This window comes from Ovis aries, chromosome 16 (assembly GCF_016772045.2).
Source record: "Ovis aries strain OAR_USU_Benz2616 breed Rambouillet chromosome 16, ARS-UI_Ramb_v3.0, whole genome shotgun sequence".
In the NCBI taxonomy this organism is placed as follows: Eukaryota; Metazoa; Chordata; class Mammalia; order Artiodactyla; family Bovidae; genus Ovis; species Ovis aries.
The window spans coordinates 42,107,535-42,133,267 of record NC_056069.1 but is presented as its reverse complement, the minus strand read 5'-3'; the positions used below and the strand labels follow the sequence as shown (position 1 = coordinate 42,133,267).

General features: G+C 38.7%; 2 protein-coding genes across 7 annotated transcripts in view; one reads left to right on the top strand and one right to left on the bottom strand.

The window, feature by feature from the left end:
• Nucleotides 1-572, bottom strand: part of DROSHA (drosha ribonuclease III) — a 119,502-nt gene extending 118,930 nt beyond the window's left edge. For all 4 annotated transcript variants that reach the window (XM_042233908.2, XM_042233910.2, XM_012097132.4 and 1 more), the window contains exon 1: nucleotides 470-572. The gene's annotated coding sequence lies outside the window, so the exon portion shown is untranslated. The remainder of the gene's footprint in view (nucleotides 1-469) is intronic.
• Nucleotides 573-770: 198 nt separating this feature from the next.
• On the top strand, nucleotides 771-22,013 carry C16H5orf22 (chromosome 16 C5orf22 homolog). 3 transcript variants are annotated; one of them, XM_004017070.5, is made up of 9 exons: nucleotides 771-943; nucleotides 3,600-3,745; nucleotides 7,069-7,218; nucleotides 9,697-10,126; nucleotides 12,069-12,131; nucleotides 12,861-12,982; nucleotides 14,325-14,391; nucleotides 16,257-16,396; nucleotides 20,062-22,013. In XM_004017070.5, exons 1-9 carry the CDS (start codon nucleotides 863-865, stop codon nucleotides 20,192-20,194), a joined length of 1,332 nt encoding a protein of 443 aa, XP_004017119.3. In that variant the 5' UTR covers nucleotides 771-862; the 3' UTR covers nucleotides 20,195-22,013. The 3 variants fall into 3 exon arrangements, with proteins under 3 accessions (XP_004017119.3, XP_060256543.1, XP_060256544.1); XM_060400560.1 differs by lacking the exon at nucleotides 771-943 and having other exon boundaries at nucleotides 3,639-3,745; nucleotides 6,188-7,218; XM_060400561.1 differs by lacking the exon at nucleotides 771-943 and having other exon boundaries at nucleotides 3,719-6,438.
• The last annotated feature ends 3,720 nt before the right edge of the window (nucleotides 22,014-25,733 follow it).

The window sequence follows — 25,733 nt, the reverse complement described above, 5'->3', positions numbered from 1 at the left end:
GGAGTCGTTTTGCATAGTTAACGTGCAGGAACATCACTCTTTGCAGAAAGAGTTGAAATGTGGGACTACATTTCTGTTAACGCGCTCTTCCACCACCTGAATTCCCAGCCCGGTTACTTATGTCTGGATGATTCGTAATTGCGTGCTTCCCTGTTTACATCTCCCGCCAGATAGTGAGCCCCACGGTGTAAACTTACAGTCTCACTCCCTGCCCGAGATCCCGGCGGCCCCAGGCCTGGACCACCACATGCGCGCCACAATGAATGAAAGGTCTCATTTTTCACTACTATTTATTTACAGGGTACGGGCCTAGGGTCCCTTTCCTTTGCCCTTCGCTGCAGATCTGAAGAGGAGCTGCCGGATCCTAACTCCCAGACGCCTCTCACCCCAGCCCCAGACGCCAGCCCCGTTGAAATTCGGATACTTGGAAACACTCCCTCTTCCAACACCCACAAGCTGACCCTTTTACCTAGAAAAGCTCTCGGGCTGCGAGGTCGCCGTTAGAGTAAAGCCAGAGTTATAGTGTAGCCTCCAAGACCGTAGTACCGCCCGCGGCTCCGGAACAGGAAAGCACAGGAATTAAAAAGCAAACCTGAGAAAGCCGGACTGCAAGAGGGAAAGCGCTCGGGAATCGCCGCAGCGCCTTGTGCACGGTGATTGGTGCTTCAATAAGAACGATGGACATCTAAGCCAATCGGTCTCCTCGAGTCTCTGGCGCCCGCCTCCTGCCCCTTACCTCCTCCAATCCGAAACCACAACCGGGTGAGCGCGCGTTTACTCCCGGGAGAGGAGGCGGGCCGCAGCTCAGGCTCTTGAGGGAACCTTGGCTCCGGATTTTTGGGACTCTGACGCGCGCGAAAACATGAGTGAATCGGGGGGACAGCGCGCCCGGCTCCGGCGCTATCCTGAGCTCCCGGTGTGGGTGGTGGAGGATCATCAGGAGGTGAGTGGGCAGCTGACGGGTGCTGGGCAGGGTCGCGCGAGGACTGAGGCGGCGGCGGAGCCTGGAGGCCAGAGAGAGAACCAGAATCCGAGCGAGTTGCGGTGCTGTGGGGAAAACAGCAGGACAGCGAGCTTTAACGTCAGCGCTTACTACGAGTCCGGCAACTCACTGAACCCTCGCGGTTTGCCCAAAATCCCACGGCCAACAATTAGTGGCTTCGGGATTCGAACGTGGACAGTCGTAACTGCAGTAACTCGAGTCCTTAACCTGCTCATAACAAAGGCTTCCTGCTGTCTCCCGGCCTCCCCTTCACAATTCTGTGGTGTCGGTGGGAGGCTTCTGTTGAGAATATGCACTGTCATCTGTGAAATGGGTACAGAGTAGCTCTCAGAGCCGTTAGTATTATTGTGTGAGTAGTGTGTGTATGAATCTTTTAACACGGCGCTATAAAGATATTTTTCTGTTTTTGTAGTAGTGCTACTTTATAATAGCTAAAATGGTGCCCACATCTAGATTTCTGGAAGCCTGCGAGAGTCCCGTGATCGAAGACTTTCTGTTTTTGATAGCTTTAATAATCCTTAGGAATTCTGTGGATGTTAAAGAGGAAGAGGCCGATTCCAGATGTGCGGATGAATAAAGATAATAGGAAGGAAATTTGGTTTCTCAGGACCTAGAGATAATGTGCATGGGGTAGGTGGTGCTTTCAGATTCAATCTTAACTTAGAACTCCAGAGACTGTAACGGAACAAAGAGCCTTAGAGAGGACCTAGCCCAGCAACCAGCATCCAAAAGGTGTGAGAAAGACGCAGAGACCCAGGGTAGCTTGAACACACCTTTTACACCAGAGTGTGATTTAACAAGCAGTTGTTTTTGCTTTTCTTTCCTTGAGTACTGGAGCTTGTCTGTTTTCCTCACATTGTTCTTGAGTTTATGATGGGGGCAACATGCCAACAAGAGATGCCCATTGGAAGTTTTGAGGAAAAAATTAAAGCTTGAGCTGATTGTCTAAATCATCTGCAATAACAAATTTCATATTTTCCTACTTCTTCACAACTTCAGATCAGTTCAGTCACTCAGTCCAGTTCGACTCTTTGCAACCCCATGGACTGAAGCACACCAGTCTTCCCTGTCTATCACCAACTCCCGGAGCTTACCCAAACTCATGTCCATCCAGTCGGTGATGCCATCCAGCCATTTCATCCTCTGTCGTCCCCTTCTCCTCCTGCCCCCAATCCCTCCCAGCATCAGGGTCTTTTCCAATGAGTCAGCTCTTCCCATGAGATGGCCAGAGTATTGGAGTTTGAGTTTCAGCATCAGTCCTTCCAGTGAACACCCAGGACTGATCTCCTTTAGGATGAACTGGTTGGATCTCCTTGCAGTCCAAGGGACTCTCAAGAGTCTTCTCCAACACCACAGTTCAAAAGCATCAATTCTTCGGCGCTCAGCTTGCTTCACAGTCCAACTCTCACATCCATGCATGACCACTGGAAAAACCATAGCCTTGACTAGACGGACCTTTGTTGGCAAAGTAATGTCTCTACTTTTTAAAATGCTATCTAGGTTGGTCATAACTTTCCTTCCAAGGAGTATGAGTCTTAATTTCATGGCTGCAGTCACTATCTGCAGTGATTTTGGAGTCCCCAGAAAATAAAGTCTGACACTGTTTCCCCATCTATTTCCCGTGAAGTGATGGGACCAGATGCCATGATCTTCGTTTTCTGAATGTTGAGCTTGAAGCCAACTTTTTCACTCTCCTCTTTCACTTTCATCAGGAGGCTCTTTAGTTCCTCTCTGCTTTCTGCCATAAGAGTGGTGTCATCTGCATATCTGAGGTTATTGATATTTCTCCTGGCAATCTTGATTCCAGCTTGTGCTTCTTCCAGCCCAGCGTTTCTCATGATGTACTGTGCATATAAGTTAAATAAGCAGGGTGACAATATGCAGCCTTGACGTACTCCTTTTCCTATTTGGAACCAGTCTGTTGTTCCATGTCCGGTTCTAACTGTTGCTTCCTGACCTGCACATAGGTTTCTTAAGAGGCAGGTCAGGTGGTCTGGTATTCCCATCTCTTTCAGAATTTTCCACAGTTTATGGTGATCCACACAGTCAAAGGGTTTGGCATAGTCAATAAAGCAGAAATAGATGTTTTTCTAGAACTCTCTTGCTTTTTCGATGATCCAGTGGATGTTGGCAATTTGATCTCTGGTTCCTCTGCCTTTTCTAAAACCAGCTTGAACATTTGGAAGTTCACGGTTCACATATTGCTGAAGCCTGGCTTGGAGAATTTTGAGCATTACTTTACTAGCATGTGAGATGAGTGCAATTGTGCAGTAGTTTGAGCATTCTTTGGCATTGCCTTTCTTTGGGATTAGCTTCTTGACCTGCCTACAGATTTCTCAGGAGGCAGGTAAGGTGGTCTGGTATTCCCGTCTCTTGAAGAATTTTCCACAGTTTGTTGTGATCCACACAGTCAAAGGCTTTGGCGTAGTCAATAAAGCAGAAGTTATTTTTCTGGAGCTCTCTTGCTTTTTTTATTCACAACTTGATGTACTTCAAATTTTTTGTAGTTATGTTTAGCATTGTTTTTCAGCCTGCAGTTGAGTATATACTCATGATTTCAGTGCTAATTCTGAATGTGTACATGTATCTTTTACAGGTTCTGCCCTTTATATATCGGGCGATTGGCTCAAGGCACCTTCCTGCAAGTAATATAAGTTTTGTGCATTTCGATTCACATCCAGACCTCCTTATTCCTGTGGATATGCCAGCTGACACTGTATTTGATAAGGAAACACTTTTCGGGTAATATGTGATTTTGTTAATGACCTTTTTATGTGTCTGAAATACACTTTGCAATAGATGATAAGCAGTTAATAGAAATAGGTTTTTGCTCAGCTTGTGAGTTTTGCTTTTGTTATGTTTGCCTTTTTTATTTTATTTAGAGCAAGTATGGACAAACTTTCTCAACAATCCAGATAGTAAATATTTTTTAATTTATTTTTTAATCAAAGGATAATTGCTTTACAGAATTTTGTTGGCTTCTGCCAAACATCAGCATGAATCAGACATAGGTATGCATATGTCGCCTCCCTCTTAAACCTCTGTCCCATCTCCCTCCCCATCCCCATTATCACAGAGCTACTGTTTGAGTTCTGTGAGTCATACAGCAAATTCCTATTCGCTTTCCATTTTACATATGGTAATCTAAGTTTCCATGCTACTGTCTCTATACATTTCACCCTCCCCTTGCTCCCCAGATAGTAAATATTTTAGGCTTGCTCTGCTGCAGCTACGTATTTTTGCCCTTATAGTATGAACACAACTGTAAACACTATGTAAACAAGTGTCAGTGGCTGTGTTCCAATAAAACTTTATTTGGAAAAACAGGTACCCCAACCACTGTTTGCCAGTCTTTGCTTTAGAATATAGAATTTTAGAAGTAGAAGACTTTAGAAATTATCTGGGCCAATTCTCTCTTCTCCCCTTTAAAAGCCTGATATGGAGGCCTAGGAAAATGTGTCTTGAACTCATAGTTCAATAATCGTATATGCAGCCCATCTTTAATTTGTGTATCCTTTCTTCCAGTATTGAATCCCTCCAACCTCCCAATTTATTTTCAGGTCACAAATCCTATTGACTTTCAGTTATATAAAACCATAGTCACTGAATGGTAACTTACTAAGCACTCTTCAATGATAAAGTTCCCTGAAATCCTGTCATTGTCTTTTTACTGATATGTTTATTACAGTGTAGCCTACTCCTACAAAATAAAAAATGACATAGCAGTTATTCTCTTGTTATAATATAAAACTAAAATATAGATGCTTGTGTGAATTAATTTTAAGCTACCACATTTCTTTTAGTTGACTCTAAAACTGGCTCAGAACATTAATCTCTAAAGAAATGTGGTAGCCCTACCATTGTCCTTGCTGCTGCTGCTGCTAAGTCACTTCAGTCATGACCAACTCTGTGCGACCCCATAGACGGTAGCCCACCAGGCTCTGCCATCCCTGGGATTCTCCAGGCAAGAACACTGGAGTGGGTTGCCATTTCCTTCTCCAATGCGTGAAAGTGAAAAGTGAAAGTGAGGTCACTCAGTCGTGTCCTACTCTTCGCAACCCCATGGACTGCAGCCCACCAGGCTCCTCTGTCCTTGGGATTTTCCAGGCAAGAGTACTGGAGTGGGGTGCCTTTGCCTTCTCCATCAGATGTCTTAGTAGTGTGAAAGAGCAATGGCCCATGCCTTCTGCAACCATTGTCCTTACTCTCTTTTATATTTAGAGGTTTTATATTTTATAAATTGAAAAAAATTATGAAGCAGTTATGATGACTATACAGTTAGTCATAGAATAATAGTTTTAAAACCTTTAATGTCAGGATTTCTGTATACCCTTAAAAATTCTTGAGTTTTTTTAATGTGGGTTGTATTTAGTGATATTTACCATATTTGAAATTAAAACTGAGACATCTAAAATATTCATTCCATGGGACTTCCCTGGTGATCAAGTGGCTAAGACTCTGAACTCCCAATGCAGGAGGCCAAGTTTGATCCTTAGTCAGGGAACTAGATCCTATATGCTGCAACTAAATAAATAATAAATAAATAAATAAATTTTTTAATGTTAATTCATTTTAAAATAATAGACCTTTATATGTTAGCATAAATATTTTTATGAAAGACAAACATATTTTCTAAAGCAAAAAAGATCAGGGTAACTAAATTTTTGCAAATTTTTTTTTATAATTTTTAAAATTTATTTATTTTTTAATTGAAGGATAATTGCTTTACAGAATTTTTTTTTTCTGTCACTCTTCAACATTAATCAGCCGTAGTTTGCAGATCTTTTTAATACTTGCCTTTATAGAAAACAGCTAAATACGCAAGATTCTGCATTCAGTCTGTTACCATATATTGTTTTGGTGGAAGTGTATGAAGAAAATTCACAAGTATTTTGATAGCCTTTCCAGCTCTTGTGCGTGTTTAGTTGCTCAGACATGTCCGACTCTTTGCAACCCCGTAGACTGTAGCCTGCCGAGCTCTCTGTCCACGGGGATTCTCCAGGCAAGAATACTGGAGTGGGCTGCCATGCCCTCCTCCAGGGGATCTTCCCAACCCAGGGATCGAACCCAGGTCTCCCAAATTGCAGGCAGATTCTTTACCATCTGAGCCACCAGGGATGCCAAGCTAATTGTGAATATTCTTTAATACTGTACCAAAACTTCACAAATGTTCATTCCTTAAAGCTTAGTTGAAGTGTGCTGCTGCTGCTGCTAAGTTGCTTCAGTCGTGTCTGACTCTGTGACCTCATAGACGGCAGCCCACCAGGCTCCGCCGCCCTTGGGATCTTCCAGGCAAGAACACTGGAGTGGGTTGCCATTTCCTTCTCCAAGGCCAGAAAGTGAAATGTGAAAGTGAAGTCGCTCAGTCATGTCTGACTCTTCGTGACCCCATGGACGACAGCCCACCAGGCTCTTCCGTCCATGGGATTTTCCAGGCAAGAGTACTGGAGTGGGGTGCCATTGCCTTCTCCGAGTTGAAGTGTAGAATCCAGCAATTTACATTCAAGCCTGATCAAGTGGTTTATCAATCAGTCTTCCTTGCAAGAAAAATCATGTTCAGCTTGCAATTCACTTACAAGTGCTTTCCCTTGAGACAACCATGGCACTTCAAAGCATATTGCAGAAGTGCTTTCAGTGTTCTTCCTGTTTTGCCACACAGATTATTTTTAAATGTATGCTCAGGATCAAGATTTAATAAAATCATGAAAGACATTCTCATGCAAAACTGGATGGGAATGAGGAGCACTGGTGCTTGGTTTTAATGAGTACAGTGACAGCTAGTAGAGTTTGGTGCCTTTGCCTTGATTAATCTTAGAACGTCAACCACCATTGTTTTGTACTGTCAGCATATATGTCAGTACAGTGAAAAAGGGAAATAATGCCCTGGTGTTATTAGGAAAACAGTTTGGTCTAGTGGTCACACTGGAAAGGTCCAGGAAACCCTGCAAGGGCCCTTAGTCCACACTTTGAAACCTGCTATCTTAAAATATTCTTATGAATGAAATCACATTTGGAAAAACCCACTTACTAATAGTTTTTATGCTTCCTCTCTGTTTCTTTTCCAGAGAATTAAGTATTGAGAATTGGATTATGCCTGCAGTTTATGCTGGCCATTTTTCTCACGTAGTATGGCTTCATCCCACATGGGCTCAGCAAATCAGAGAGGGCAGGCATCACTTTTTAGTAGGCAAAGACACTTCTACCACAACAATCAGGTAATTTCCTCATATTTATGTGTATGAGAGGGAATGGATACTTCTATCTCATTTTGGAATCCCTGTAATAACTTACAAGTATCTCTCACACAATTGGGGTCAGATTAGCCTTCAACTTTTCCAAAAAGAGTTCTCGAGGCACCAGGAACAAGTTTTCCAGTCTCTTGATCTTTTTCACATACCGTTTGTATTTTGTTGCTGGTCAAGTTGATTTTTGAATAAAGTGATCTTCATCCTCTGGAACCCTGGCTCTGTTGATAACTAACTCCATTAAATCATTGGTGTACCTTATACAAATGTATTTAATAATACATTTTATTATTTCCTTCCAATGTAAGTGTTGTTGGCTGAATTTAACAATTAGCATTGAAAAAGCAAAATTATCTCACTTTGATATCTTAAATTCAATGGCTTAAAAGTTGATTCAGCATTTTAATTTTATCAATATGATTAGCTTTTGATAATTATTTAAATTAAATAACAGCATTCTTTGACTTGAGTTATATGCACAACTATTTCTGTTGTGTAAGCTGTTTAACCAATGTTTTGTGTTTCTTGTGATACTGTAATATCTTTAGAAATACCAGAATGTTCTTGGCTTTCTAAATTCTCTTGTTATGGAGTGAATGTTTTAAGCAGTGGAATCATAACTTCTAGAACTTGGAGGATAGTAGGACGAAATGGTAATACATTGAAAATGAAATGCAGTCTTTCTCAATGAAAATGATACTTGTTATTTGATTTATTTATCTGATTTCTTCTTAATGATATTGACAATAAAAGTTATACATAATACTGGCTTATATGAAATAGTGTTAGGGTTTTTATTGAGTACTTCAGTGAGTAGGCCTTATTTAACCTGTAACAGGTTTCTGCAAAGTCAAATCTCAGCAATCTGAAACAGACATTTGAAACTCATTGTGTAACAATATTAGGATGATGTTGATTATCATGATTTTAGTTAATCCTGAAAGTAAAAATTTATGGAAGAGACACACATACAGGTATGCAGCCTGAGATACATATGTGTGTGTATACAGATATGAGCAAAGTTAGATATTCCTTAAAGAAAAATGCCCATTTAGGTTGGTGGATACAGCATTGGTCTGTTTAGGGTGATGCATGTGTGCTAAATCACCTTGGTTGTGTCCAACTCTTCGCAGCTCTAGGGGCTGTAGCCCACCAGGCTCCTCTGTCCAGGGGATTCTCCAGATAAGAATACTGGAGTGGGTTGCCATGCCCTCCTCTAGGGGATCCTTCCAACTCAGGGATCGAACCCATGTGTCATATGGCTCCTGCTTTGGCAGGCATGTTCTTTTACTACTAGCGCCACCTGGGAATCTTAGGGTGGTACAGTTATTAATAAGCTTGGATATTGGTTTTATTATGTCATTAATTTTTTTTAGAAAGTTATATCTTTTTAAATATAAGGCAATATATGATGAAGAGAGGTGGATGAGAAATAAATATTAATACCATCATTCTAAATTGGATAGGTCCTACCCCTGGAAGAACCATTTGGTGTCACTGTTCAAAGTACTTACCAAGGCATAGTACAGTTGAAAAGCTAAGAACATGCTGTTATGTCTAAAATCAAAAATCTGTAACTTGTGAAATGCTGCACAAGATTATTTTAAGTTGCTTTACATATTAAAATATTACAGTTATATGAAATTTAATAAAGCTTTGAAATATGTTAGAGGGAGTTTCTACGAAGAGATATTATTTCCAGGTATAATTTTTCTCTCAAGTGATTTTTTTGGATGCAGTTCCAGCTGGTATAACAGAGATCTAAAGCACTGGCTAAACAGGATCTTTCATTTCTTTTCTCCAGTTAGAGTTTACCATGTGCAGTCCAGGGCCACTATGGCAGCCCTTCAGTTAAACCCCAAATAATTTCTGTCTTTTCGCCCCACCTTCTCTAGAGTGTGGCCTCTGAACCCAGAGCCCAGGTGGGGTTTGCTGCTACCATGTTCATATGCAAGTCAGTGGGGAGCGGAAAGCAAGGCTCTCTGCACTTCTCTTCCACTCACAACTTTTAAGCAGAACTGAGTCAACTGCCCACACCTAGCTGAACAATGCGTGAGTGCGTGCTCAGTCGCTTCATTTGTGCCCAACTCTTTGCGACCCCATGGACTATACTGTCCGTGAAATTTTCCAACCAAGAATACTGGAGTGGGTTGCCATTTCCTAACCCAGGGGATCAAACCCTGACCCAGGGATCAAACCCAGGTCTCCCACATTGCAGGCAGATTCTTTACCATCTGAGTCACCTAGCTGCACAATAGGCTACAAAATATGGTTTGGGCAGTTATGTGCCTAGCTAGAAATTTGAGAACCCTGTTTCCAGAAATTACAAATATTAGAGACAGCTCTCAGTTTTTGTCAAATATGTCCTTTTTTGTATTTCTGAAATTCTATATGTCGCTGGCTAATTTGTCCACTTGTCTTGCAAGTAATTTTTTTCCTCTAATCCAGGGTTACAAGTACAGATCATTACTTCCTAAGTGATGGTCTTTATGTAACTGAAGATCTGCTGGAGAACCCAAAACCTTTACAATTGGATGTAATTATGGTAAAACCTTATAAACTCTGTCACAGTCAAGGAGAAAATGATGCAATGTCTTCTGCTAAGAAGCCAAAGCTAGCGCTGGAGGACTCAGAGAACACTGCCTCTGCTAATGATGACTCTTGTTCAGAAGGACTGGGAAAGGACGCAGTGACCCAGAGAAGGGACCACACTTGTCTACGACCATCATGTTCATGTTCTTCTGAAAGCCAGGAATGCCAGACTGCAGTTAGCACCGGAGAGATTCTGGAAATTTTAGAGAAAAGGGATGCATTTGTTTTAGATATTGACTTAGATTTTTTTTCAGTCAAGAATCCCTTCAAAGAAATGTTCACTCAGGTAAATGTGGCATTTTAAAAATGTGCAATCAAAATCCAGATATAACTTTTGACTTCCCCCAAATATAACTGATAGCTTGCTGATGATCAGAGCCTTATTGATAATGTAAACAGTAAATTAACACATATTTTGTGTATTATATGTATCATATACTGTATTCTTATAATAAGGTAGAGAAAAGGTTGAGAAAATCATAAGGAAAATACATTTACAGTACTGTACTGTGTTTATCAATACTATACATCTATGTTGTGTTTAAAGATGAACCTATATCAATATGTCTTATATGATATAAAACACTGCTACATATATTACTAACACCAGATGTCAAAGATGAAAAGATGTAATGAAGTCATTTATTTACAGTTATAGTGATTCATACATTGATGACAAGGAAGCAGCAATGTGATTGTTTTAGGTAGCCTAATATAATCAATAGAATTACTTCGTGGTAGCCTAGCCTGTATACTAATGAATGAATCATTATAAAAATTTTATAGTATATTATAGTCATATTCATAATACAGTATTAGAAATGTTGTTATATATTTTTCAATACCACTTACCTGTGATAAGTTGTTATACAGTTTCTCCAGTTAGAGAGGCATGTATTCTTTCAAATGTAACTCTTTGAAAGCCAAGTTATAAAGCAATAGGAAAATAACATATTATTAATTTTATATTAAATATCATTCATCTTATGCCTATGTAGGGATAGATTAGTATCTGCATACATTTTATTCATTCATACATACCTAACTTTTTCTTAATTTTTTCAATATTTCTAGGCTGTACAGTTGGTCTGCAGATTTTTTTTCAAATTGTTGCAAAGCTCCAAAATCTTTTCCTTTATACTGAAAAATATCCCTGTATAACTTCCAGCGTTCAGAATTATAAAATGACTTTAGAGATGTTTAGAAAACATGAGAATGGGCATACCTGGAAGCTAAAAAACCCGACTTTATGAATTTATCCTACAAGTATAACTCACCAAATATTTGTAATGGGAATTTCTAAAAGGTTACATAAGTGACTTAATGGCAGTTACTTCTTTTCCAGGGCTATAAGGAAACCTGGGAAAGTGGGAATTTTGTGTCCTTTATACCCTTTGGTGCTGTTGATCCTTTTGAAGAGCATGCATTATACTTTATAATGAAACAGCTGTTTTTTTTAAAGAACATGTTTGGTAGTCAGATCTGAGTTTTGTTTGTTACTTGTACTGCTTATTAGCTGCCTGATCTTGGAAAAGTTACTTAACCTTTCAGATCCATGGTTTCTTCAAGTATAAAATCAAAATAATAATCACACCCAATCACAGAATTGTTATATGAGGATAGTGCACAGCACTGTGCTTACGGAATTTTAGATCTTGCCTATAGACCCTTCCTGACAGTGCTCCTAAGTGGGGCTGCCTGGATGTGCTAAATGAGGACAGGCATTCTCCTGCGGAATCCTCCCGTTGTATCTGTTTGTACTCTAGCATTCTCTCCTGTGGCTAGGGAATGGACCACAAAGTGAACGTGGACAATTTTGTTTTGTTGTTACAAAGATACATATATTTCCTGTATACTTGATCTTAGCTAAAAGGCTGAGAAGTGATTGTATTTTCCTATACATAGCTAAAATCTGTTTAAATGCTAGGATGTATCCATTTATAGAGTAGAACAGTATTAGAAACATTTTCATTCATTACCTATTAGCCATTAAGTCTTCTTCCGTAATTAATATTTATACATTGTTATCATGCCCAGATGAATAGTTGCCCTAAAGAAGGGATAATATTTACAATGAAATAATGAATTACATTATTTCCTGATTTCCCAGACTTACCTTTAAATGTTTATCTAAGATATTCTTGTATCAATGTCATTTTTTACTTAAAGTATATCATTGAAAAATTAGTCTTTTTTCTACTATATGGATTCTTTGTTTTGTTTTCCAGGAGGAGTACAAAATCTTACAAGAGCTGTACCAATTTAAAAAGCCTGGAAGCAACCTGACAGAGGTATCCTTCGTTTCTCTTGGGCTTGTCTAAAGGGCTTCCCTTTGGAGAAGGCAATGGCAGCCCACTCCAGTACTCTTGCCTGGAAAATCCCATGGATGGAGTAACCTGGTGGGCTGCAGTCCATGGGGTCGCGAAGAGTCGGACACGACTGAGTGACTTCACTTTCACTTTTCACTTTCATGCATTGGAGAAGGAAATGGCAACCCACTCCAGTGTTCTTGCCTGGCGAATCCCAGGGACGGGGGAGCCTGGTGGGCTGCCATCTGTGGGGTTGCACAGAGTCGGACACGACTGAAGCAACTTAGCAGCAGCAAAGGGCTTCCCTTTAGTGGTAAAGAATCTTCCTGCCGATGCAGGAGACGCAGGTTCAGTCTCTGGGTCCACAAGATCCCCTGGAGAAGGAAACGGCAACCCACTCCAATATTCTTGCCTGGGAAATCCCATGGACAGAGGAACTTGGCTGGCTACAATCCAAGGCATGGCAAAAGAGCTGGATGCAACTTGGTGACTAAACAACAACAATCTAGCACATAGCTAATAATATCTTACATGATATTAGAGTACTCTCCAACAATGGCCCCAAATCTTGATAGGTGTTTCTTGGGGAAACCCATGGTTAGTACTTGAAAATCATGTTAACTGAGTGAATTGAAATTTTCACTGTAATGGGATTTCACTTATTTTTTGAAAGAGTAACTATATAATCTCAGCTTTTCAATGTGCTTAAAGGAAGATTTGGTAGATTGTGTTGATAATCGAATTCATCAATTAGAAGATTTAGAAGCTGCTTTTGCTGATTTGTGTGATGGCGATGATGAAGAAACTGTACAGAAATGGGCTTCAAACCCTGGGTAAGACTCTCAAATATTTTTTTTTTCAACTCTACTGTATTTTAGTCCTAGATATATTGCTAAATTTGCTAGATAAAGTGCTTTTTAAAAATGAGTATCTTTTGCTATGTGTATTACCTATTCCAAATATTCAGTGCAATTTTCACTTTAAAATGTTCAGAAACATCCCTGAAATATAAATATCATAGAACTTTATTGTCATTAAGGAAAGCAGTGGTATAGAAGAATAAACCACCATAATATTAATCATATCAGTAACTACTAATTAGGCACTTTAAGTTAGTTTTTTCTCTTTAGTAGAGGGAACTGGATCTAAAAATGATTCCCCTTCTTTGAAATTACGTTGGAAGAGGGAGAGTTAGAAATAAGTCTCAGAACATGATTCTCCCCCAAAATATTTTTTGTACCTACTATTTTGTGATTTTGTGAAGTCTCAAGCCACACTTAAACTTAAATCAAACAAAATAGACAACTTTAGAATCCTGAATCTAGCCCACAGATGGAGCCACCTTCCACTGAAAACCACCCATCTGCTGAGCACACTTAGCTCTTCACCACCTGCAGGCAGTTCTGTCACAGACCTGAAGGAAAAACGAAGGAAAAGAAAGACAGCAAGAAAAGTCTCCCCAAATTTAGCATGCCCCCAAAAGGGTCATACCCTCAGCATGAGCAAGTCTTCACTGTTCCTAGGGAAGTAGAAGAGGTGGGTGACTAGGGTCCAGAACCCCAGAAAGTGTCGTTAATAAGAAGGAAGAAGTAAAAGGATCAGTGGGTAGACAGGCCTCCATACCTCCATTTTTGTTTACTTTTTCCCTCCCAGCAGATGAGTGGGTATTGGCAGAGGAGGCATTAAAATACTCAAAACACTAATTAATCAAGGCTTCCAAAGAGTTCCATCTATGTTAAATAGCTTAAAAGCACCATTGTTATTATATCAAATGATATAGAACTTTACCAGTCATAATTGTATATGTCAATAAATACGTCCTGAATTTTTTTCTCAACTTCTGGGAAACTGTCTTTTCATCACGGTATGCTAAAGGTTTACTGCTGATCAAAATAATTTTTAAAGTCATAGTGGAATTTTCATTCTTAAAGAGGAAAAATCTGTTTTTTGAATGCTAATTTTCAATCTTTAATACAATCTGTAATCTTTTAAGTAAGAAAACAGCAGGGAACATTTATTTCTTAATATTTTAAGATGATATTTGAACAACTCTTATCTTTCATTTCCAAAACATCATATGAAACATATTTTAATGGTAAATTTTAAGGGTAATATTTGCTACTTTCATTTTAGTTGAGGTGGTGTAATGTTTAATTGAGGGGTTCTTTTTTCCAGAATGGAATTACTAGTTCCACTGGTACAGAGTTTGAAAAAACGGATGGAAGCACCGGACTATGAAATGGTAAATATTTATATTAAAATATAAAATTGACCCTTTAAGAAAGGCATTTTTGTGGCTAGAAAAATGTGCCCTCTGTTAAAGTGATTCACTTTTATTTGTATTCCTGGAAAGTATGAATGGACATTTTTTTGTGGAAAAAATATATACTTTTTAGAAGCCAGAATACTGGAAAAGCTTTCCAGGAAAAACACGCTTTTGCTAATTTTATGTATGAAGTAAAAGTGCTGTTGACTTTTTACACTTGATCTTAGCCAAAAGGCTGAGAAGTGACACTGTGGACTTTTAAATTTTGTCTATGATCAGATATCCCCTTGCCAGAGAAAAGAAAGTATACAATTTCTAAATTTGCTCATTCTTTATTCGTTCATTTTTATACTCCTTTCACACTTCTTTCTTTCCTTTATGAAAACTTTTCTGGTTAAAAAAAAAACAGACAAAAGCATTGTGGCCATCACATCTTAACTATATTAGCTGTATAACTTTGTTTGCCCAGCAAATCTGAATGCTATTTTAACAGAAGATGCCCTTAATGGTAATTCCTTTATTTTTATATCATTTTACAATATCTGAGAGTAAATTTTCCCATTTGAAATTCAGGTCCCCTTTTCTCAAATTTTGTGCCAACGCTGAGACCACCAGTTCCGCTTCTTTTACTTGTAGTGTTTATTTAATGAATTGTGGCTTTACTTCAGTGTTTTATTTAGTAGTGATAATCAAACCACCTTATTTGAACTGAAGTTTATGTATTGATTTATGCTGGTTTTGTAAGAATAGAAAATACCAGCAAAAGACTATTTGGTTAAATCAGAGCTAACTCAAAGCTCACCCTTTTTTTTTTTTAATGGCAAATTTTAAAAATGATAGAAGACTCTTAGGGTTTAAAAGTGCTTTGAGCTCATATGATATTATTGAAAGTATCTTCATGCAGATCTAGTTTAGTCATTACTTTGCTTCTGAATTTTCCGGTGAGGGGGCAAGAGTTTTGTACATTGTTGAGAAAAAGGATGGCATAGGCCTGGTAGCAGATTATGTAGCCAGTTGTGAGGTACCCATAGCTGCAGGATTACAACACTAATTTGATCATTTTAGTAGAAAAGAACATGCAGAGTCTCTCTTTTTAGTGTATTGACCAATCATTGCCAGTTAAATCATTGATGTGTATCCAGAGCCTCCAGTAATATAGTAAATTAGTGGGTTTTTTCCATGCTTTGCACTTATGTACCCTAGGCAAAACTATAATATATTTGAATTCCAGTTTTTAAAACTTTAAAGCAGGGGCTGAAAAATGTCAACCTGTGGGCCCTTTCTTGCTCTCAGGCATATTTAGTTTAATGCTAAGACTGAAACACCAGTCATTTACATTTAAAACACATGTATATCAGTATATATGGTTATACATGAAGCATACACAAGAAACTCGAAACAGTAGGTTCAGTGAGGTATCCTCTTGAAGCTTTAAATGTAGTACTTGTTGCATGTATTTAAAAAGTAAAATAATTTCTTGAAAGAAAGGAAATGTAAGAATACTATGTATAGACTTTTAAAATCTAAGTAAAATGAATAACTTGATAGAAAATGTAAATTTTCAAAATAGACTCAAGTAAAGACAGAAACAGAGTGAATCTACAATCATAAAATAAAATTTTAAATTGTTCCTAGAAAAGGCATCAGGCCCAAACAGGTGTTCAGGTCAGTTCTTCCAAAACATCAGAGAATAGATAACTTCTGTGGCATGGAAATTCTTAAGGAAACAGCAATCCTAATCCACAAAAATATTAAAAATTTAGTCATCAAGGCCATTAATGGTTAATGAGTCTTCTAAAGACCACAACATTACCATGTATTTTTAATTGTCTTATTTTCAGGTTCACCAGGCTGGTCTAACCTGTGATTATTCAGAACTCCCTCACCATATCAGCACAGAGCAAGAAATTGAACATCTTATTCAGGCTTTGCATACTGTTCTAAAAAATTTCCCAAAACCTACTCTAGTGACAGTTGCAAGGTAAGTGTTCAGTTCAGTTCAGTCGCTCAGTCGTGTCTGACTCTTTGCAACCCCATGAATCGCAGCACTCCAGGCCTCCCTGTCCATCACCAACTCCCAGAGTTCACTCAGACTCACGTCCATTGAGTCCGTCATGCCATCCAGCCATCTCATCCTCTGTCGTCCCCTTCTCCTTCTGCCCCCAGTCCCTCCCAGCATCAGAGTCTTTTCCAGTGAGTCAACTCTTCGCATGAGGTGGCCAAAGTACTGGAGTTTCAGCTTTAGCATGATTCCTTCCAAAGAAATCCCAGTGTAGTAGCTTGAATAATGGCCCACCAAATACGCCCACGTCCTAATCTCCAGCACTTATGAATATGATGCCTTACATGGCAAAAGGGACTTTGCAGATATGATTAACTTAAGGATCTTGAAAATGAAAAGATTATCCTGGATTATCTGGGTGAGCCCAGTGTAATCACAAAGGTCTGAATAGTAGGGAGACAGGAAGGTCAGAATGAGAGAATGGAGGATGCTAGACTGTGGACTTTGAAGATGGGATTTGAACTGAAGAGTGCAGGAAGCCTCTGGAGGCTGTAGAGGCAGGGAAGCAGATTCTTTCCCTAGAGCCTAGAGAAGAAATACAGCCCTGCCGGCACCTTTGTTTTAGGACTTCTGACCTCCAACAGAACTATAAGATGATGAATTTGTTTTACTTTAAGTCACTAAGTTCGTAGTGATTTGTTACAATGGCAGTAGGAAATTTAAGTCTCCATAGATGAATCTAATGATTACTAACACAATAGTTCTTACCAACTTTTTACCTACTCAGCTCAAAATTCAGGTGTTATATTTTCTCTTCCCTATTGGTGGTGGCTGGCAAACAGCATACAATTCCTGTTATCTTGTCTTTGAAGTTGGTGATGTTATTCAGTTGAACATAAGAAATTCCAATATCTGTGTCCTACAGATAAATATTTAGCTGCTGCCGTGTTTTACATTTGAATGTGTAAATGTGCTGAATAGTTACAGCAGTTTAATAAAAATTTCTGTGTTAATCTTTGGACTCATTCTGCATGGAACTGTTTCTAAAATAATACTTTACATGTTCAGGCAAGTTATATTTACTTATTTTATGACAAGTTTTTTGTGACTCTCTTTACCATTCTGAATGAATTCATAAATAATCTAATCTACATACACACAGGGCTTCCCTGATAGCTCAGTTGGTAAAGAATCTGCCTGCAATGCAGGAGACCCCAGTTTGATTCCTGGATCAGGAAGATCTGCTGGAGAAGGGATAGGCTACCCACTCCAGTATTCTTGGGCTTCGCTTGTGGCTCAGCTGGTAAAGAATCTGCCTACAATGCCAGAGATCTGGGTACAATCCCTAGATTGGGAAGATCCCCTGGAGAAGGGAAAGGCCACTCCAGTATTCTGACCTAGAGAATTCCATGTACCATACATTCCATGGGGTTGCAAAGAGTCAGACACAACTGAGTGACTTTCACTTTCTTTCTTTTACATACACATGTAATTTAAATATATTTAGATAGCATATACAATGTGTAGATGATGTAATTGTCTTAGTCCATTCCGGCTGCAATAGCAAAAATACCTTAGACCAAGTAGCTTATAAACAACGGATATTTCTCACAGTCCTGTAGACGAGGAAGTCCAAGATGAGAATACCAGCAGAATCACTGTCTGGTGAGGACCTGCTTCCTGATTGATAGACAGCCATCTTCTCTCTGTAACCTCACATAGAAGGAAGGGGTGAAGATGCTCCCTGGAGTCTCTTTAATAAAGGTATTATTCTCATTCATGAGGACTCCACTCTCTGACCTGATCACCTTCCAAAGACCCCCCACCTCCAAATATCACATTGGAATTAGATTTCAACACCCGAATTTGGAGGGCACAAACATTTAGCTTATAGCAGTAACCTATCTACACACATAATTTCAATACACATTAAATATATACACACACTAAAAAAATAATAGCATAAAGGAGAAAGGAGAGTAATTGATGATAAAATGGTACATATTAAAATGCCATACCAAACTGGAATCTTTACAAAGAATCACTAAATGTAACAGTAAAAAATGCAGACAGATCCAACCAGTTGTGTTGCCCAAATACCGTGAATAGCACTGCTATATAGTAACATGGTTATTCTAGTAACAGCAAGCTCTTGATAAAGTTCTGAACTTAAAGTCTAATCTTCCCTCAGTTCACAGAGTATCTGCATTCCTGGAAAATTTAATTTAATCCATTTCAAAAATGCAGAAGACTATTTGTAGAAGACTTAAAAATAGGCTCAAAAAATTAAAACCAAATTTTTCACTTATTTAAGTGCTCCATGGACTTTGGAAACTGCAGGGCACAGGAAAATTCATATTCATATTCATATTGCAGTAGTATCCTACATATTCCAAACACAATATGCAGACCCTCTCTCCTAATTGTTATTGTGACAAAAATGTACCTGCAGATTTCCAAAACCCTCTCCTCGGGTTGCTCCCATCAAGAGCTACTCTAATACTGTTTTCAAGAAGCCAGAAATCTGTGTGAAAGCATCAAAGTGTCCTTATTTGTTAAGACTAATAAATTAAGCTTTTACATATCATGCTTTCTTCAAAGTCTTTATCCATATGTATGTGTTAGACAGTATTTAATAATTTAAAATTGCTCTGTGTCATTTATCATGTGTTACATGTTTATATCAAGCCTCAGATATAGCCTAATCACCATAAAATGAAATGAACTCATCAGAAGTCTTACAGATTATTTCTTTAGGTCTAAAATACTTGAATAAGGAGTAGGCTAGATAACTAATTTCATTTCCTTCTATAAACATTTCCATGCCATTTTCCAATCTAGTGGAATTTCCAATGGCTTTCCCTCACTCTAGTCTAGAACCAGGAGGCACTGATTAAATCATTTTAGATACTAACCCAGCTAAAATTGTCAGCAACATTGTTACTGGCTGGTGCCACCCAAATTATAGTCAGTAATTCTAGAAAGACTCAAAATACAGATTCCTGCCCCATACCTCTTTGTTCTTTCCTCTTTAATACTACCTAGGAGACTAATCCCAACACCAGCACATCCACACATTTCATTTGGATAATCTTGTACACTTGTGTGGTGAGCAGATTATTTATAGAGGCAGAACCCTTTTATCAGTCGGAAAGCCTCTACCCTTAATTTCTATCCTGTTTGTACACATAATAAAAGAACGTGAAACATGAAGCCCAGTCACTAATATAATTAGCACCAGTGTTCCCAAGCAACATCTCCCTCTCATGGAAACAAGGACCTAGTATTAACCACTGGGGCTTTGGAAATGTGCTTTATAGTGTTGAATCCCATCACCAGCACATACCAGTATGCGACCCGTGCAGGTGAATCCTTCTCTGTTTGACTCCTTTAAAGGGATGGTAAAGGTATCTATTTCACAGAGTTGCTGAGAAGGTTAAAGAACATAAAACATGTAACACACCTGACATATAGTAAAGGTTTAGTAGCTTTCAACTATTACTATTCCAGAAGTCAGTACAGCTTCATTTTTACTTTACCTTGAATTCAACACACACAGGCTTTTCCTCACTGCCCAATATGATCTCATTCTACTTATGTATGTTTTTCTTGTCTTTCCTTTCTCTTTCTTTGCTGGGTTCCAGGTCAAGTCTGGATGATTACTGTCCTTCTGAGCAAGTTGAAACCATTCAAGAAAAAGTCCTCAGCGTGCTACGCTCCCTCTACGGGACTCTAGACGTTCACCTGGTGTATTCAGCAGCGTCTACTGCATCTTGAAGCCTCACAGCACGAGGCTCCTGTTACCGCTTGATGTAGTAACAGTGTTTTCATTAACTTATTTTCAAATGAGTCTTCCAGAGAATACCTTAATATTATTGAATAGCTTTCCATTTAAAATTTTTCAGGTATTTTGAATCTCCAAACAGATATCACCAGTTGTTGAATGATGGCAAATTTTTTTGGCATCAAGCTTACCCCCAAGTGATGGATGTGATGCTCATTTTTCTTCCTATCCATCACTGTCATCTTCACTTTTGTGATGGGTTTTTCCTCTTTTCCCCTCTTTTCCTTAGGTCAGTTGGACTATATGAGATTCATTCATTCATTTATTCATTCAGCCAACTGACATTTTTTGAATTCATACATGTACTGGTCATAATTCAGTGCTGATTATATGGTTACAAACAGAACAGACAAGGCCCCTGCCCTCCTGGTGGACAGCTAAGAAACATATTAAGGATTGTGAGACACGTTATGAAGGAAAGGAGAACCACAAACATGTTTAAGTGTACTATTAGTACTCAGGGCATCCTGGCCTTATAGGAAGGTAACATCCTCAAAAGCTACTACCAAAAAAAAAGTAAATAAATAAATTTGCCAGTCCATGAATATTTCCAGGATTTAGGATTCTGGCCCAGCTTTTACAGAATGCTTTCAACATTGTTGGTATTAAGGAGGTCTATTTGAGTAAATTCAATCAAGCAAAAAGTAACTTTTCTTTGCTAATCAATAAAATCCCCTAGGGTTTTTATTCCTTCAGATGGTGAGTATGGGAGTCAAATATCCTTAGAGTTCCTAAGTACCACTTTATTGGAAGTCTTGGTTGATAATTTTATCAAATAAACCAGCTTTTTATGTAAATAATAGGAAGAAACTTTAAGACCTTGATTATGATATCATAAATACCCAAAGAGGTAACTGCCTTCCACCAGCCTCTCCATGAGAAGAGAGCCTACCGAAGCTACTCCTGATCATGAAACTTTTCGTTTATATAATTTGCCAACGTCTTCCTCTCTTCAGTATTCTTCATGTTCAGTAATCATTTTTTAACTGTCTACTTGGTTTCCTTTAAAAAGTAGATGTCACTTAAAGAAAAAAATGCATCCAGTCCTCACTTTTAGCACAGCAGTCATTGTCATTTTTGCACGTATCTCTCAGGACTTGCTGAGGTGTTTTTGCTGAGTTGCATGTAGCTGAAATTACAGTGTTTCCTAACTTAATACCCAAGGTCATGTTGCCATTGCCACTCAGTAGATGGCACCAGATCCCCTTTTTCCAATGATTGTATTTTACAGCAAATCTTTCTTGTCCCCAAGTTGATTTCCCAAGACTGATAAGTATAAGTGCTTATTTCTGTTGTGAAAAGCAAAGCAAAGTGATTTAACCTTCCATTTTGATAGAACATTGTATGCCAGAAAGTGTAATTTCCCTGTAAAATCAGAATTGCAAAAAGTGCTATTTATTTTTCAGTGTTGAAAAAATTTTATTACAGTTCTGTAAGTGAGATTGCTTTTATAAGTAAATTATTTTGCCTGCTAAAATAAATTTAAAATGTGTTAAGATTTTAAAGATTTAAAACCAAACTATAGAACTAATTAATCGTATTTGGTCTTGGGGTGTTCCTAGCATTGATCTTGTAAGTCTGGTTTAATAGTCATTTATTATGGGTCCCATGAACTCAGATGACGTTCATCATTGTTTTTAACTCAGGTAGAATGAAAAGGCATCAGTTTCTTTTTTAAGAACATTCTCATTGTTCTCATGCTCTGTAATTCTCTTTGAAAAATAAAATTCAGTTCCTACTTGTGAAGTGGAACCAACTTAGTAAATTATGTCTCTGCACATTTCAAATAGGAAGGTACTTAGTTTATCAAGACATCCATCATTTCTATTCTAAGTACCAGTGAGGAACACCACAGTACAGTGCTTTGAATTATGTACGAATATCACTCAAGCATGGGATTTTGAGCAGCTTTTTGAAAAATGCGACTGAAATGTTAGATTAGGCCATAACTTTGGTAACTGACAAGTATATATTTCCCAGTATCTAGGGGGAAATTTTTTTGTTGACGTCTTATCTTTTTCTTCTAGGTTCCCAGGAAACTCTTAGTCAAAGGCCTTCACTCTTTATATGATGTTCTCTCCAAATCTTCAGTTTAGTAGTAGTGGCCCCAGATTGCTGACAGTATATGCATCACACTGAAAATAGTTTATAGTATATTTCTGAGTATAACATTTCTCATTTACCAAACTTAATAGAAAGCACTTTCATAAAACTTAGGAAATTTTTGTTAGACATCTCTCAGAAATGCTCAAGATACCTGAGGATCATGTGTGAAAATACTCACTATGGGACTATACTGTACCACCTGGTCATCCTGCGTTGCAGCACTCTCTTGAAATGCTTGTTTGTGAACTAACTGGTCCTGGACCACCTCTGTGTTTTTGTAGATCTAGCTGCCCTCATGGAATTCCAAACATCAGTGCCTTCTTTTCCTTTATTCTCATTTGAGTTCAGCAAATGAAGTTAGAGGGACTACAAAGGCCTCTGTGGACTGTAATTCTTAGGAGAGAGTTCTCTGAACAGTGAATACTCTGGGCACTCACTGGAAGGGTCTAGCTTATCATTACAGAGTAGTAAGCTGGCATTCTGTACATTAGTATCTTGTGAGTTCAGTTCCTGTGATTCAGAAGCAAGAGCACTTTTCAAAGGCTGAGGCTGTACAGTTTCACTTCTATCAAAGACCTTCCTTTTTGACTAGGCAGCCAGCCTCCAGCTCCAGCATTCCTACCATGTCTGTAACTTCAGACGGCCTTCACCAGCAAGCAGATCTCTGAAGCTGACTGATCAGGCATCAGTGCTATTTAGAAGCCTTACCACCCTAGTTGATGTGAATCAGGCCAAGGTCAAGACAAGAGGTGTCATGAATGAAACAGAGCATCATGGTTGGAGTGTAAGCTTCCGAGGGTGTCTGCCTGGCTCCAGTGCCCCCTTCTTCCAGCTTTGTGACCTCAGCCTCAGCTTCCCCTTTACAGTGATATTGTGAGAAATAACATGTATAAAGCCCTTAGCACAAGAGCCATTCAGCAAACATTGTCTTTTATTTGCAAATCCAGTCCTACTTAGAGTATTCTATGAGGGCTATTCCAGGTCTCAACCGCTCTTCTCATGCCTCCTAAACCCTGGTCTATTTAAACCCCACATCAGCTTCCACTGTATTCCTGTGAATAGTGGAATTTCACTTTCTTTATTCAAAGAAGGCAGGTCCTTGCCCATAAGGAAAAAAGTAACAGAGGGCTTTAAGCAGAGATACTTAAAACTCTTGTGTTGAATTGATACAAGCATACAGTTATTCACAATTGTAAAACTTGTGCACTTAAGAGGGTCTGGGATATAAAAGCGTGCTGCAGTCTCCCCTCTACCCTATCCCTCCTGCTGCTGGTGGGTAAAGCTAGAATCTGTGCGGAGAAAACTGATGGAGACAATGTTTGGAAGTTGCTACCCTCAGCCACTTATAAGTTACCTTCATAGAGCCACTTTTGACATTGCTTGTTTATTTATAAGGGGCTTCCCTGCTGGCTCAGACGGTAAAGAATCTGCCTGCAACACGGGAGACCTGGGTTTGATCCTTAGGTTGGGAAGATCCCCTGGACAAGGAAATGGCAACCCACTCCAGTATTCTTGCCTGGAGAATTCCACAGACAGAGGAACATCCAGCAACAAAACGCCTCATGAACCAACCAGGGCATGACAGGGAGGTGGGAGTAGAGTATCTCCAAGCAGTTCACTGTCATTTCTAAACCATCCACAAGCATTCCCTTCCTCTGGGCCTCAGCCTTTTGACAGAACAGCCTCCACTTGTGGAAGGTTAAGGAAAGTGGAATCATTAGAGAAAGGGGGAATGCCTCTGATCAGCTTGTAAGCATGCTGTCTTTGAGAGCAAATTGAACGAATACAGGTATTGATACAGGAACAAACATTTACCAAGGATTGGGTGTGTTAAAAAGAACACCTGAGCCCAAAAGAACTACAAGATAATACCTGTAGTCTATAATGATTGTGTCCATAGAATAACTTAGTTATAAACAAAGGAAAGGCAGTCATGTCAGTTTTCCAGCTGCTTTGTGATCTGTTCTCTTATAGATAAACCTGATAACTATGTTCCACAATGCTGGTGTCAAGATGACATAAAAATCCATGTAGTTTGTTACAGGTCAATATCGGTCAATATCACTGATGAACGTAGATGCAAAAATCCTCAACAAAATTCTAGCAAACAGAATGAACAACACATTAAAAAGCTCATACACCATATTCAAGTCAGGTTTATTCCAGGGATGCAAGGATTCTTCAATATACACAAATCAATCAGCATGATAAACCATATTAATAAGTTGAAAGATAAAAACCATGTGATCATCTCAATAGATGCAGAAAAAGCCTTCAACAAAGTTCAGCATCCATTCATGATAAAAATGCTTCAAAATGGGCATAGAAGGAATCTACCTCAACTAGTAAAGGCCATATATGAAAAGCCCACAGCAAACATTATTCTCAATGGTGAAAAAACTGAAAGAATTCCCTCGAAAATCAGGAACAAGACAAGGGTGCCCGCTCTCACCACTATTATTTAACATAGTTTTGGAAGTCCTAGCTACAGCCATTAGAGAAGAAAAATAAAAGGAATCCAGATCGGAAAAAATGTAAAACTCTCACTGTTTACAGATGACATGATACTATACATAGAAAACCCAAAAGAAACTAACAAAATTACTAGAGCTAATCAGTGAATTCAGCAGTCACAGGATACATGGTCAACACACAGAAATCACTTGCATTCCTATATATTAACAATGAAAAATCAGAAAAATTAAGGAATCAATCCCATTCACCATTGCAACAAAAGAATAAAATAGGAATAAGCCTACCTAAAGAGACAAAAGACCTGTATACAGAAAATTATAAGACACTGATTATAAGAAATCAAAGATGACATAAACAGATGGAGAGAGATTCCATGTTCCTGGGTAGGAAGAATCAGTAATGTGAAAATGATTATACTACCAGGTTCAATGTGATCCCTATCAAATTAGCAATGGCATTTTTCACAGAACTAGAACAAAAAAATTCATAACTCATGCAAATACAAAAGACTCAATAACCAAAGCATTCTTTGAAAAAGAATGGAGCTGAAAAAATCAACCTTCCTAACTTCAGACTACACTGCAAAGCTACAGTCATCAAGACAGTTTAGTACTGGCACAAAAACAGAAATATAGACCAGTGGAACAAGACAGAGAAACCAGAGATGAACCCATGTACCTATGGATACCTTATTTTTGACAAAAAGAGGCAAGAATATACAATGGGGCAAAGATGGCCTCTTCAATAAGTGGTGCTGGGAAAACTAGACAGCTACATGCAAAAGAATGAAATTAGAACACTACCTAATGTCATACACAAAGATTAACTCAAAATGGATTAAAGACCCAAGTGTAAGACCAGAAGCTATAAAACTCTTAGAAGAAAACATAG